Source organism: Mauremys reevesii, linkage group 8, assembly GCF_016161935.1.
Source record: "Mauremys reevesii isolate NIE-2019 linkage group 8, ASM1616193v1, whole genome shotgun sequence".
Taxonomy (NCBI): domain Eukaryota; kingdom Metazoa; phylum Chordata; order Testudines; family Geoemydidae; genus Mauremys; species Mauremys reevesii.
In genome coordinates, this window is record NC_052630.1 from 43,314,016 (window position 1) to 43,327,420 (window position 13,405).

Below are 13,405 nucleotides of genomic sequence, written 5' to 3' on the forward strand. Positions count from 1 at the left end.
CGGGGACGAGCTGCCTTGGGAAGCCGCAGCTCCCCTGGCCCTAGGCTCGCCCTACTCCGCTCCTGACCGGAGCGCGACCCAGCACCCGCCCGGACCTCCCGGCTTTGATCCCCTAGAGTCGCTCCCTTCGCGGCCACGGGCATCCCCTCCCCGGGCCGCTCCCACCGGAAGTGGATGATGCCGGTCGGGTTGCGTTCAGCAGCGGACCGGAAGTAACCCGGCAGTTCCAGTGGCGTAGCCCGGATGCTGCGCTGGCTGTTTCCGGCCACCTCAGTAGTAGAGGCCAGTCAGAGGGTGGCGGGTGGCAGCTGGCAGGCAGGGCGCGCGCGGGGCCGAGCAGCGGCTCCCGGGTTGGAAGGGCGCAGACATGGTGCTGCTGACTATGATCGCGCGGGTGGCGGACGGGCTCCCCCTGGCCGCCTCCATGCAGGAGGATGAGCAGGTGAGAGACCGAGACTCCCGGCCTCGAGACCCCCCCAGGCCCCACCCTCTTCCGGCCCAGAGCCCCCCCAGAATCATCCCGCTCCCGACAGGTCTCCCCACTCCCGGCCCAGAGCCCCCGCGATCCCCCCCAGATTCCTCCTTTCTCTGTTCAGAGGGCTCCCCTTCCCGAGCCAGAGCCCTTCCCCAGGCGCACACTCCCTCTTCCTCTCCCAGAGCCCCCCTCAGACTCATATCCGTCCCAGGGGGGACACAGAGCCTGTGTGGAGGCTTGCAAAGCAGACCCTAGGTGAGTTGGATTTGTGCCCTCAGAAGGCTGTGGTAGTGCTTGACTGTGCTGGCAAACGTGAGTTTCATGCAAGGTTGATGACATTTGGCACTGTTCTTCTCGCACTGTGACCCCGTTGGAGACTAGACTCCCCCACCCCCTGGCACCGAGAGAAAGACATGAAATAGAAATAGATGAACTAGTGTATTAATGGGCGATTAGTCCACTGACAACAGGGTGAAGTAAAGCTTTATAATTCTGGAACCTAACGGTACCTTTTTAATGTTAGTTGGAGCTCTTTTCCAATTCAGCAAGGCTACTTCTGTTATAACCAATTATAATACCCATTAACATCAAACCTACCCATAACCAGATTTACATTTTTGCCACCTTTTTATTGGCTCTTTACATTATACATTATTTAAATTAACACTTGCACCAGTGTTATTTTCAAGCTATTAATATAATCATTTAATAAATGATATTTAAATTTTAAAATGTTTTATTAAAAATCCTGCTAAAACACTTTGGGTCATGTCTTTGTTACCTTCAGTTTTTTTATTTTACTATTTTCAATTTATTTTTAGCCTTTTTTTTTTAAACTACCAGCTTTAATTTTCCATACCTGTCTACACTTAAGCTCACTTAAACCTAAGCCTAATTTTGATTTAACCTATTTTATAGGCTACAGCAGACACAGCCTACATTGATTAAAAGTCTTTTCTGTTGGGTAGGAGTGCCACCTCCCCAAATGATACTATTTATGTGACAGAAGCATTCTTCCATCAACGTAGTTGCATCTGTCCTGGGGGTTAGTTCAGCATAGCGATGTCAAGGGGGGTGGTTTTTTCACACCCCTGCCTGATGTATGTGTGCAGACCAAGACTTATAGCCCTTGAAAAAGGCAGAGACTAGATTTGGCACCAAGATCTAGGCACCCCGCGTCCCCCCAGCATCTAGACTCCGAGAGAGAGACCATGTGTCTCCCCAATATCAATGAAGTTCCTAGAGAGCCTTCCAGCACTGAGATCCCAAAGTAGATCAAAACTGTGTTAGATGCCAAGACCCACCCATCAGTGAGAATCTCACATACATGTACACTTTTTTGAGGGAGCAAGCTAATACTCCTGGAGAGAGAGATCCTGGCAGTATGTCTTCACTGCAGCGTAAGCCCAGGTTAGTAGAATTTAAGTTAGCAGACCCAGGATTTGTTAACTGAGACTTGACCATCTTGGGGCTCCACCATCCACGCTACATTATGCTGGTCTGAGTTCAGCCACCTTTATCCCAGACTTCTTAGCACCCTCCCAAAATGTGTGTCCACTCTACCCCTTTGTTCATGGTGCCATGTGGGAAAACTTGACTGTCCAGAGGACAAAGAAAGCTGGCCTGTGGGATTGTAGGACATTTTTGGAAGAGCGTGAATCTAGCAGGGCTGTGTCTACACTGCAAAGTAATAGGGCTTGAAGCCTGTTTTCCAGTTTGACTCAGACGTGGACCCTTCACCCGTGGGGTACTGGGACCCAGGGTCCAACTCCTGAGTTGGCACGATTTGTGTGTAGACAGATGGGAGTCGGGTAGGCTTAAGCCTGAGTTCAAACCTGGGGCTGACACTGCAGTATAGACATACCCTGTGAATCATGAACTCTTCCCCTCTCCCTCAGGGCAGAGAGACTGAAGCACCTTCTCTGGACCAAGACCCTCCACAAGAGATGCTACAAAAAACAAAACAAAACTCCCTAAGAGACCTCCTAAATGGGGACTGAGATATTCATCAGCGGTAGATTCCTGAGATTTACCAGCACCTACCGCTTAGTTTGACTGTGTGCATTGACTTCAGATCCAATTCTGGTAAAAACTGTTTGAGGTTAGCTATGGATATCATGTTAGTTTCCTTGTGGGAAAGGGCCTGTCTATACCTTAAGAGGTTGTTGTATTTTTTGCAGTTCATTCTGCCATATGGTAGAACCATGCCTAATAGACTTTTTTCCCTTCTCAGTCAGGTCGGGACCTGCAGCAGTATCAGAGCCAAGCTAAACAACTTTTCCGGAAGTTGAATGAACAGTCGCCTACCAGATGCACCCTAGAAGCAGGATCCATGGCTTTCCAGTAAGTATAACATGCTGTAGAGATTAAGGTGAAAAATGTAGGTATTCCAACCTACATCTATAGAAAACTGAAAGGTACTTCCAGGAGACGTTGGAGGTATACTAGAAATTGGGCCACCAGAGAAGAGCAAGAGTCATCCCACCAGACCATGGGAAACAACACACTCTCTGAGCACAGGTTTCCTTTTATATCCTTTCAATCATTTTAAAATTTCGTTTCTTCTCTAGCATTGTTAGACTTCATGCATTCCAATCCAGTTCTTGTATTCTGCCACTCTCTTTTCTGTAGAGTGCATATATTTGGTTCCCTTTAAGTTTTCTCTACAGGTTGTGCCTACTAATCATTCTAGCATCTGTTGTCCTTTGGATTCTCTGAGATTTATCAATATTTTTTTTTAATAGTGGGGCATCCCACCTATACTTAGGTTAGCATTACCACAGTTGATTCTTCCTTTACAAGATTCTCTTCTCTTTCCATTCCACTATGGCATATCTTTCATGTATCAGCCTTGCACTGCGAGCTCATCTAATTTGTTGTTCGTTATTTCCCTGAATCTCCTCAGCATTTCTGCTCTCCAGCAAGCATTGTCCATATTTTATACAGTTTTGTCTAGTATTATTATCCCGAAGTGTCTTAGCTGCATTTAACTCATCCCTTTGAGTTTGCTGTCTCTCTCTAAAACCTTCCATGATGTTTGCCCTTTGCTTTCATTGTAAACCCTTCTAAGTTAGGGTCATCTGCAAATCTTACTGATGTACAACATAGTTCTAGCAGACTTGCTCAGGGTAAGCGGTGAGCTGGCAAAATCTGCAGGCAACACAACATCATGTAGGTTAAGACCTGAGAAGACTGATGTACTTCAGAGGGACCTTACCAAGCTAGGCAGCACAGTGGCAGTTGAAGTGAAATGTTGACACATTCAAAGCTATGCACATTGGAGGGAATAATTTTAACTCTGCCACCTCCTAGGTTTTAAACTAAAGATTGAAAACATTTGACTTGCTACCTTTAGAGAGAAGATTAATAAGAGGGGCCATAAAAGTATACAAAATGATGAAAGTTATAGAGATGGTAGAGGCACCTCTAATCACTTTCTCTCATAACACAAAAACAAGGGAACAGCCAAGTAAACGAAAAGGTGGCAATGTCAAAACTGATAAAGGAAATTGTTTTCAATGCAATTAATTGCCACAGGATCTCATTGAGGGCAAGAAGGTAGCAAGATTTAAAAAAATTGTACAGGTAAAAATATCTAGAGTTTAAAAACCCTTGTTTGGAAGCACCCTCATGGCACAAAGCCAGTCTCTAATAGTTGGGACCTAGGAGGCAGCTTTCCTCAAGATAGGTTTACTCATAATCACTTACTGCAGGTTTTTTCACGTTTTTTCACTTTTCCCTGAAGCAGTCTGGTGCTGGCCATTGTTGGCAATAGGATGCTGGACTAGGTAGCCCACTGGTTTGATCCAGTCAGACAATTCCTGTGTTGAGAATTTCTATTCCCAAAGATGCTGCTTGATACCTTTTTCCAGTTTGCAGTCAATCTGTCAGTCATTTGTTTCCATACCACAATATTATCCAGACATCATTCTGACTTCCACTTAGATGCCTGGGGACGATGATATCTAAATCATAGTAAAGCTCTTGCTATGTAGTGTCCGTGGCTCTCTCTGCTTACCAAACTTATAACTATATCAAAAAAGGCTATCCAGTTTTTTGGTCTCAGTTATTTATGGATCACAACCACCTTGCAGTGGCTTTGATCTCGTCAGAGCTGTTAAACTAAGAAAATTCAGCCAAGTGCAGTATTTCTCTGGGAGATCTTAGAGGGGCAGATGAGGGGTGTTGGAAGTGTTGTGGGTGAGTAGGCAGGGGAGGAGCACTTTGCCCTGTGAGTCAGCATTGAAGCAGTTCTTCAGCCAGCTGTTAAGGCAGGGGTGGGCAAACTACAGCCCACAGGCCAGATCTGTCCCCTCAGGGCTTTGGATCTGGCCCATGGGATTGCCTCCTGTGGCGCCGCGCGCTTCTCTGCAGAAGTGGCTGGCACCACGCCCCTGCAGTGCCCGAGTGGGGGGCTCTGTACATTGCCCTTGCCTACAGGCACTGCCCCCTGTAGCTCCCATTGGCTGGGAATGGGGAACCGCAGCCAATGGGAACTTCGGGGGAGGTAAGGGCACAGGGCACGGAGCACTCCGCCCCACCCTCCCCCAGGGGCCGCAGCACTTCCTGGAGCGGCCGGGGCCGGGGACAAGGCAGGCCTGCAGGACAGGAGCCTGCCCTGCCCCCGGTGCATGCCGCTGCCACCCCGGAGCCGCTTTAGGTAAGTGGCGCCAGGCTGGAGCCCGAACCCCTCCTGCACCCCGCCCCCTAACTCCCTGCCATAAGCCCCTGCCTGCACCTCACACCCCTCCTGCACCCCAACTCCCTGCCCTGAGCCCCCTTGTACACTCTGCACCCCTGTGCACCCCAACTCCCTGCCCTGAGCTCCCTGCTGCACCCTGCACCCCGTGCACCCCAACTCCCTGCCCTGAGCCCCCTCGTACACCCTGCACCCCTCCTGAACCCCAACTCCCTGCCCTGAGCTCCCTGCTGCACCCGTGCACCCCAACCCCCTGCCCTGAGCCCCCTGCCACACCCCTCTTGCACCCCAGCCCCTGCCCCGAGCTCCCTCCCGCAGTCTGCACCCCTGCCCTGAGCCCCCTCCTGCACGCCGCACCCCTCCTACACCCCAACCCCTTTCCCTGAGCTCCCCATACACCCCGCACACCTCCTCTGACCCAATTCCTTGCCCTGAGCCCCCTCCCACACCCGCACTCCCTCCCACACCCTGCACTCCCTGCCCCGGCCCTGCATACAATTTCCCCACTCAGATATGGCCCTCAGCCCAAACAGTTTGCCCACCCCTGTGTTAAGGGGTGCAGATTGCTGCTGGTGCCATTTTTAGGATGAGACATAAAGTCACAGATGAACAATAAAAATCAGTTTTAGTTTTAAACAAAAATTCTAATGAAACTTTTGATAATGCTGAAAAAAAAAAGATGTTTGAGATTTGGCCTAAAATAGTCCTATTTAGAGGCTAGTGCATTAGCTTGGCCGAGGAAAAAACTGTTCTTCGTTAACTGAAGTTCTAACTGCTTGAAAATAACATAGTGTAGAGTAAAAAATGCCATGACAGCTGTTGTGGAGCAAAGTGGAATGTGCACTTCTCCAAATGTGCTGAGGTGTTAATATGAATAGCCTTAAAACTGACAAATTTTGAAGAAAATTTGGCTCTCACTGAGACCCAAAACCAAGTTTGAAGAATTTTCTTCGGCCATTTTAATGTTGGAGATTAAAGTAAAAAAGCCTTACAACCAACTCAGGCCTGGTGTACACTATGTTACCGTTATCATGGCATGTGAGTATACACACTGATAGGTATGCAGGTGATAAGTGCGTATGCAGTCTGCTGTGAAATTAGTTACTAGCTGACCTTTGGCTGATTAGTGTTGTAAGTCTTTAAATACACAGATTACTAGTTTCATTGAAAGGCAACCCATGGCCTTTGCCAGCTGGTGGCTCTTAAAGAAGTGTTTTTTTTCTCTTTCTTAAAATAAATATAAAATATTAAATTAAATTCCAAAAGTATATTAATTAAGGTTGCACAGATAAACCTTCAGAAACCAAGAATGCAAAAAGTTAAAGGTGGCCAACTGTATCTCTTTCCCCTTACATATGTGCATTGCAAAAAGGGCTAATTACATGCTTTTATACTGTGTTAAAATTTATGCCAAAAAAGTGTTAATGCAGTGTTAAAGTTGAGAAATCAAGCCGTTATGTGAGAAAATTTATATTACGGTTAATCTGGGTTGGCAATACTATGCGGCATTGGAAATCTGTGTGCTTTCTCTACTGATATAGAAAACTTGGAATCTGAAACAGCTAATATCACAAAGGGAGTAAAAACAGCTCTGGGAAAAATGGAGAGCAAGGCAAGAGAGCTCAGATCAAAACCGGCTGGCCTAAAGCGTGATGGTGCGGTTGTGCATATGACAGGAGACCGTGTTAAGAGAAGATATTGTACTCTAGCTTGCTGTTATATGCCTCATAGGAGATTATCCCTATCTTAAAAGTTTTTGTTTTAAAATGTTTTCTCATTTTGCTCTTTGGATCCTGAAAGATTATGGATTGCTCAAGCTCTTGATAATGTTTTGAGGTAACTGTGAGTTATGCTGGGAGGGATCCAGTATGTGTGCTGGGTTGCTAGTCAGACCAGAACACTGAAGACAAGGATAACAAATGATGGTTTGGCTAGCACTGTTTTGGAACATACTGTAGAAACTGGGTCATGGACTGATGTAGAACAAGTTAGGGGCTTTCTTAGGGAAATCAAAAAGCTAATTTGTGAGTATATTCTGTTCCGTTGTGGACAATGATGACTACACTCTTACTGTTCAAGGCGAACTCCATTGTTGTTTGAGGCTTTTTACTAAAGCTAGGAAGTGCCATGTTGGGAGTGCAACAAAAACAGATAATCCTGGCCTCTCTGTCCAAAAATTAATTCTTGAATGTGGCAAATTTGAAGGATTTAAACATTTCTGGGTCTCTAGAGGCTAAGCTGAGGAAAAATCAGATCTGTATGCTTGAAGCTGCTGTTGAGCATATGGATACCAGGTTTACCAGGCTATTATATGGTTTCAAAACTTTGATTCCACACAGCGGCCTAGTGATTGCCATAATGGGCCAATTCTGTTTTCAGTGTACAAATAACACCTATATGTAGTGATTTAGCACACTGTTTAAGTAAAGAGAAAAGGAAAGGTGACTTACAAGTTACATTTATTGCCAATAAATCCACAATAGTGCATATGCATGATAAAAGTTTTGAACCCCTAGGCAACCTGCCTTAGAGGTTATATTCTTATTGGTGGGACTATGTCCTCATTGTCTTGTATCACTGTGGTGCTACAATACAAGTTTTCCACAATTATTTAAATTAAAACAAGCCCCCAAACACACACATGTGCTTTCTTGGATGCCATGACTTGGGCCATTCAATTATATCTGCATCCAGTGTAGGTGACTTTCAGCCCTCTCTGGTATGCTGTACTACTGGCTGGAAGAGGAACAAACATGGTAATAGACATAATCACAGTGAGCATTCAACAGCAGGCAGCACTAGTTAGTGGAGGGGTTGGTAAGTGCTATTTGGTATGTTCAGATCTAAATCTCAAAATCCAATGGATTTCATCCAATCGGATTTGTTCTTGAATTAGAAATAAAATACATGTTCTCTGTTCTGGCATGGGAACTCAAACTGACACTAAAGTAAGGACAAAACTAAACTTGCAAGAACAAATGATAGATAGACACTAAAAAAGGGGTGGGGGGAGGGGGATTAAACCCTGGCTCATTAGTCAAAAACAAAACAAGTGGAATGGAGCAAAGTGCCATTAAGCAGTTACACCAGCTAGTATATTTCATCTTAACCTACATGTGAATGAGGCCACAGCCTGAAAATTATTGACACAATCACACTTTCTTGTCAGATAACAAAACGTGAAGTCCCAGCGGCCCATGAGCAAGCAGCATTTCTGTTTCTCAGCTTCCCTCTGTGAGACGTTGTGTATGGGAAATGGAGTCCTATGCCTAAGACTCACCCAGGGTGGAGTTTGGGGTGCCCCAACTAGTCTCCTAAGGCTGTGCAGGGCTGATCACCTATCTGATGATTGCCAGGGGATTGATGCAGTTCTGAATCTCTGTAGGAGATGCCACAATAGTCTTCTCTCCCTGTGGATTTATATAGTGGGATTATGATAATATCTGACTTATTTTCTTTCCTTTTCCTAATAGTTCTTAACATACTGTTAAGCTTTTTTACCGCTGCTGCACATTAAGCAGAAGTCCAGGGTGATGCCAAGATCCTCCTTGAGTGAGAACAGCTAATTTAGAACCCAACATTTGGAATTATTTTTTCCAGTGTGCATTACTTTGCACTTACCAATGTTGAATTTAATCTGCCATTTTGTTACCAGAAAGGGCATGGGAGTATAGTGCCTGCCTCCTTCAGATGACAGAATATCAACAGGAGGAGGGGAATGTCCCTTATTCTGCTAAATCCAATGTCAGGACTTTTTAAAACAACAACCAAAAACACTAAGGAAATTCCCAGGCAAAACTTTGTTAAAATGAAGTTAAAAGCCTTTGGCAGGGATTGAACCCAGGATCTGAAGCCTCAATAACACTGTAGTTAGGGAAAGGAAAAGAGAAACTAAGGCATTCAGAAAGGCTTCATTTTAAGTCTAACGTGTAAAACTGTGGAAATTCAGTCATAGTACTTTCAGTAGAGTAACTGTGTCCTAAGCAATGCACCGAGAACCTGAAACTTAGACTACAATATCCATCCCAAACAAACAGTTCATCTTAGCAGGGGATGCTACAGCTAGACTGTAGTATGCTGATTTGTGCCAACTCAGCTGCCTTCGTAGCTATGAAGTCCAAATAAAAATGCTTTACGATGTCCTGGTAAGGTGAACTTGCTGAAAGGAGTCATTCCCCACTCCTCATTAAGGGCTCCAACCTGCCAGGCATTGCGTGCTCTCATGACTTTGCAGGGTCAGGCCCTAGGATTCTGTATTTCAGCCAATCATCCAATATGATGTCTCATATAAATTCTCCTAGGAGGGTGAATAGATGGAGATTATGGTATTTGCAGAGGAAAGGAAAGGGTTAGTGCAGTGACAGGGTATCCCAGTATTGGGGAGACACGTATGAAGCCTGCTGTGCGATACCTGGTATGCTTTTGTGTGTAGTATAATAATTAACCCAAAGGCTGGAACACTCCACCATAGAGAAGGAAATATGGGAAAGGGAAAAGTGGTGTCTTACAGGGGCAGGGTTAAAATTTGTCTGGTTTGTTCTCTTCCAGCTATGTTATTGAGAAAGGGGTGTGTTACCTGGTGTTGTGTGAGGCCACCTTCCCCAAGAAGCTGGCCTTTGCATATCTGGAGGATTTGCATTCCGAGTTTGATGAACAGCATGGAAAGAAGGTGCCGACGGTCTCCAGGCCTTATTCCTTCATTGAGTTCGGTGAGGTCCTTCCCCTTGAGACTAATTAATAAACATCCTGTTTGTTTGGCCACATTGGCCTCTCCCAGCTCAGGCCATGGAACTTACCACTGACAGTGGAGAAATCTGGTGCTCTCTATGAGCCAGGAATGCCAGGTATGTGAATGGAGAAATAGTAGGGGAAATGGAAAATTTCCTACAATCCAACTTTCTGCTTTTAAGTCTTGGCTTTTTCTTGTTAGCATTCGTGTGCACCTTGCTCACTCTCTCTGCAATGCTCTGCACTGGGTTAGCCCAGAAAAAGATAGACAGCACTGGATGCTCATGCTCCATTGGCAGCCTATTGTTACTCTAGGCAGCGGTTCTCCCCTGATTGTGTTAAAGGGTGGGAAGCAAACCAGCAAACTTCCTCTCACTTGAGGTCACCTGGACAACGTAGGGACTTCCAAAACAGCCCTCAGCTGTACTTTTATGGCAGCATTGGAGAGGGGTGGGAAGTGGATGTGAAGCATGGTGGAGCCAACACTCATTAAGCATTGAGGAAACCTCTGAGCTGATTGGCTTCAGATGTACATGTCCTCTTTTGGGTGGTCTGTTCTTGTAAGTCCAAAGGTCACCCATCCTGCCAACTGCTTTGTCCCTGGTAAAGGCACGCAGGATGCAGCGTGCTCTAAAACAAGTCATCAGTGCTCCTTGTGTCTGTCAGGGGAGGAAGGGGTTATTAAATTGCCCTTGGGCTATGCTGTCATGAGGTTGGGTGGTTGGGATCTACTCAGAGCAGGGTAAGAGGTGTGGTGGTGGGTGTAGTTTTGGAGGGAAAGAGGTGGAGGCTGGCTCGAGGGATGTTCTCCGCATGGCAGGCAGGAAGTGCTGGGAGGAAAAGTTTTCCATGTTGACAACCACCTTTTGTTCCAGACACTTACATCCAGAAAACCAAAAAACTCTACATTGACAGCCGGGCAAGAAGGAACTTAGGCTCCATCAATACAGAGTTACAGGATGTGCAGAGAATCATGGTGGCCAACATTGAAGAAGTCTTACAGCGAGGAGAGGCACTCTCAGGTACATGGAGTTCAGCTTTTGAAACTCCTTCCTCTCTCTGAGGCTGGCAGGCGGAAGATGGCTGAGGGAAAAATTCTGAGACTGGGTGGCAAAGAGGGCCTCCTGAATCAAGATTGCCTTGTAGTGTGTATGTCTGGCTGAAAGTGCATTTTCATTTGTCTGATCTACATCATAAATAAGGCTAAGATTTAGTATGGGGTATAAAAGTCATGGACAGGACACAGGCAATAAATAAAAATTTGCGGCCCGTTACCTGTCCATGGCTTTTACAAAAATACCTGACTAAACCTCTACTGCTACTTCAGACCCTGCTTGAGTGCTGGGGGTTGGCTGCCCCCTGGCCGCTGCTCCTGGGGACTGCTCACCAGATGGCCTCTGAGCACCCCTGGGGCCACTGCTCCAGCTGCCCCCGGACCGCTGCTTGGGTGCTCCCCAGAGCCAGCCACACTGGCCACTGTTCTAGTAATCCTCAGAGCCAGCTGCCTGGGGCCTCCCAAGCAGCAGGCGGTGCGGCTGGCCCCAGGGACTGCCAGAGCAGCTGGCCCCGGTGGTCACTCCAGCAGTGGCAGGTGCAGCTGGCCATGGGGTGGCCCTGAAGTCAGCCACACCAGCCGCTGCAGAAGGTGTGGAGATTGCAGAAAGTCACGGAATCCGTGACCTCTGTGAAAGAATCACAACCTTAATCATAAACCATCTGGCAATTTGTAACCCTACTTTGGGAGGAGCCAAAGCCCCTTGTGGGCTTGGGGCTGTTCTTGTCCTGTGAAGATGAATGTTGGTGGTGTGTGTCAAGGACAGGAGTGATGTGTGCTAGTGTTTTGAATGTGCTAGTGAAGTTACCGTTGTCTCTTCTGTTTGGGGAGGTAAACAGTTTGTTGCATTGTGTTGTGGCTTGGCTAACAAGCTTAATGTAGGAATCCTTCAGAAGATGAGGAATGGAGGATGCTCAGTAAATCAGATAAAGCTCCAATAGAGCTGCTGCAATTATCTATGAACACAATACGGCGGGAGTGTCTTGTTACTGTTAATCCTGCAATTAATCTGCTTCCACTTTCTCTTCCTTAACAGCTTTGGATTCCAAGGCCAACAACTTGTCCAGTTTGTCCAAGAAGTACCGTCAGGATGCAAAGTACCTTAACATGCGTTCCACCTATGCCAAACTGGCAGCTGTAGCTGTGTTTTTTATCATGTTAATAGTCTATGTGAGGTTCTGGTGGCTGTGAGATGTTGGCAGTCACTGGAGAGGGAGAGCCTGTAGCATGGCAGGTGTATGTGTGCAGCACACTTTGTTCACGGGGATGTGCATTAGAATCCACACAGGACTGTCACCTTTAAGGGTGTGTCTTGAAAATGATACCTGAGTACTACACTGCTTAGTGAATCTTAATCATAGGTATAAAGTCGTCTTGGTGGACTAGAGGCTTTTCCTATGAGGCACTAAACACTAGGGACTCTGTAGAGTGTGGCCTCCCAGTGTACTGAACTCGTTAACAGTGCTGTTTGATGTGTCCTGGAGCTGTTAATCAGTGAAGTTTATCCTAATCAGGCAGTACTGGCAATAGTCACTTCTTCCTCCCTTTTAAAAAGTAGCTCTAGTGGGAAATGGACTCTAATGAACATTCCTTGTGTCAGCAATGTTTGCTTTTCTAGAATCTGGGTCTGCATTTGCTTTTTTAAAACAAGACTCCCTTGTTTGAAGGCTGATTCTGCACTGTACATATTGTAATGGCTTTCACCCTTGTCAAACTAGCTATTGTTGGGTTTTCATTGTCTGACATCTTTGCTTGTTAAATTTTCAATTGCTTTAGGAATAAATGGATATTAAATTATGCCTTAAAATTACATTATATTTAGTCTTAGGAGAGACAGTGAAAGGCAACTATAACTGACTCCTACAAAATTAAACTACTCGTTTGTAAATCTCACTTTCCTGGCAGTTGTGTATAAGCGCTTGTTTTAACGTGACTCAGAACTGTCTGTTGGTGTAATTAAAAAGGCACTGGCCCAGGCACAATGCAAACAATTTCATCTCTGTTTTCCTGCCATCTGTCATTCTTCAGAATCATTGCATTATTTCTTTCCCCTCTGTAAACGTTTTTTATTCCTCAAACAAGTGTATCACTACCGCTAGCATTCCAGCACTTGCAAACTACCCTACAAAAACAGCCCAGTGTATGTGATGAAGAAAAAGTAGAACATTTCTTTAAAGAAATATTTCTGTTTCAAGTTTCGATGAGTTTGGTTATAGAGAATAGTACAGAGTTTTAAAAACTACGATCCCTTGTTAATGTCCTGTTCTCCCTATGGGCAACCTCTCTCCACTTCTTTTGGCAAGATCTAACTGTAGCTGAAGATAAATTCATTTTGTGGGGCTACAGCATTTAATTTCTTAACTTGTTTCTCACTAAACAATGTAAATAGTTCCATCATGATGTGATTTTTTTTTTTAAAAATTTTGTTTTTTGGTCCAAGTGCTAGAAA

General features: G+C 45.7%; 1 protein-coding gene across 1 annotated transcript; it reads left to right on the top strand.

Annotated features, from left to right (window-relative positions):
* Positions 1-252: 252 nt before the first annotated feature.
* Positions 253-12,952, top strand: SEC22B (SEC22 homolog B, vesicle trafficking protein). The gene is made up of 5 exons (XM_039486286.1): positions 253-442; positions 2,709-2,818; positions 9,723-9,883; positions 10,778-10,924; positions 11,993-12,952. The coding sequence occupies exons 1-5, from the start codon at positions 368-370 to the stop codon at positions 12,145-12,147; spliced, it is 648 nt and encodes a 215-aa protein (XP_039342220.1). The 5' UTR covers positions 253-367; the 3' UTR covers positions 12,148-12,952.
* The last annotated feature ends 453 nt before the right edge of the window (positions 12,953-13,405 follow it).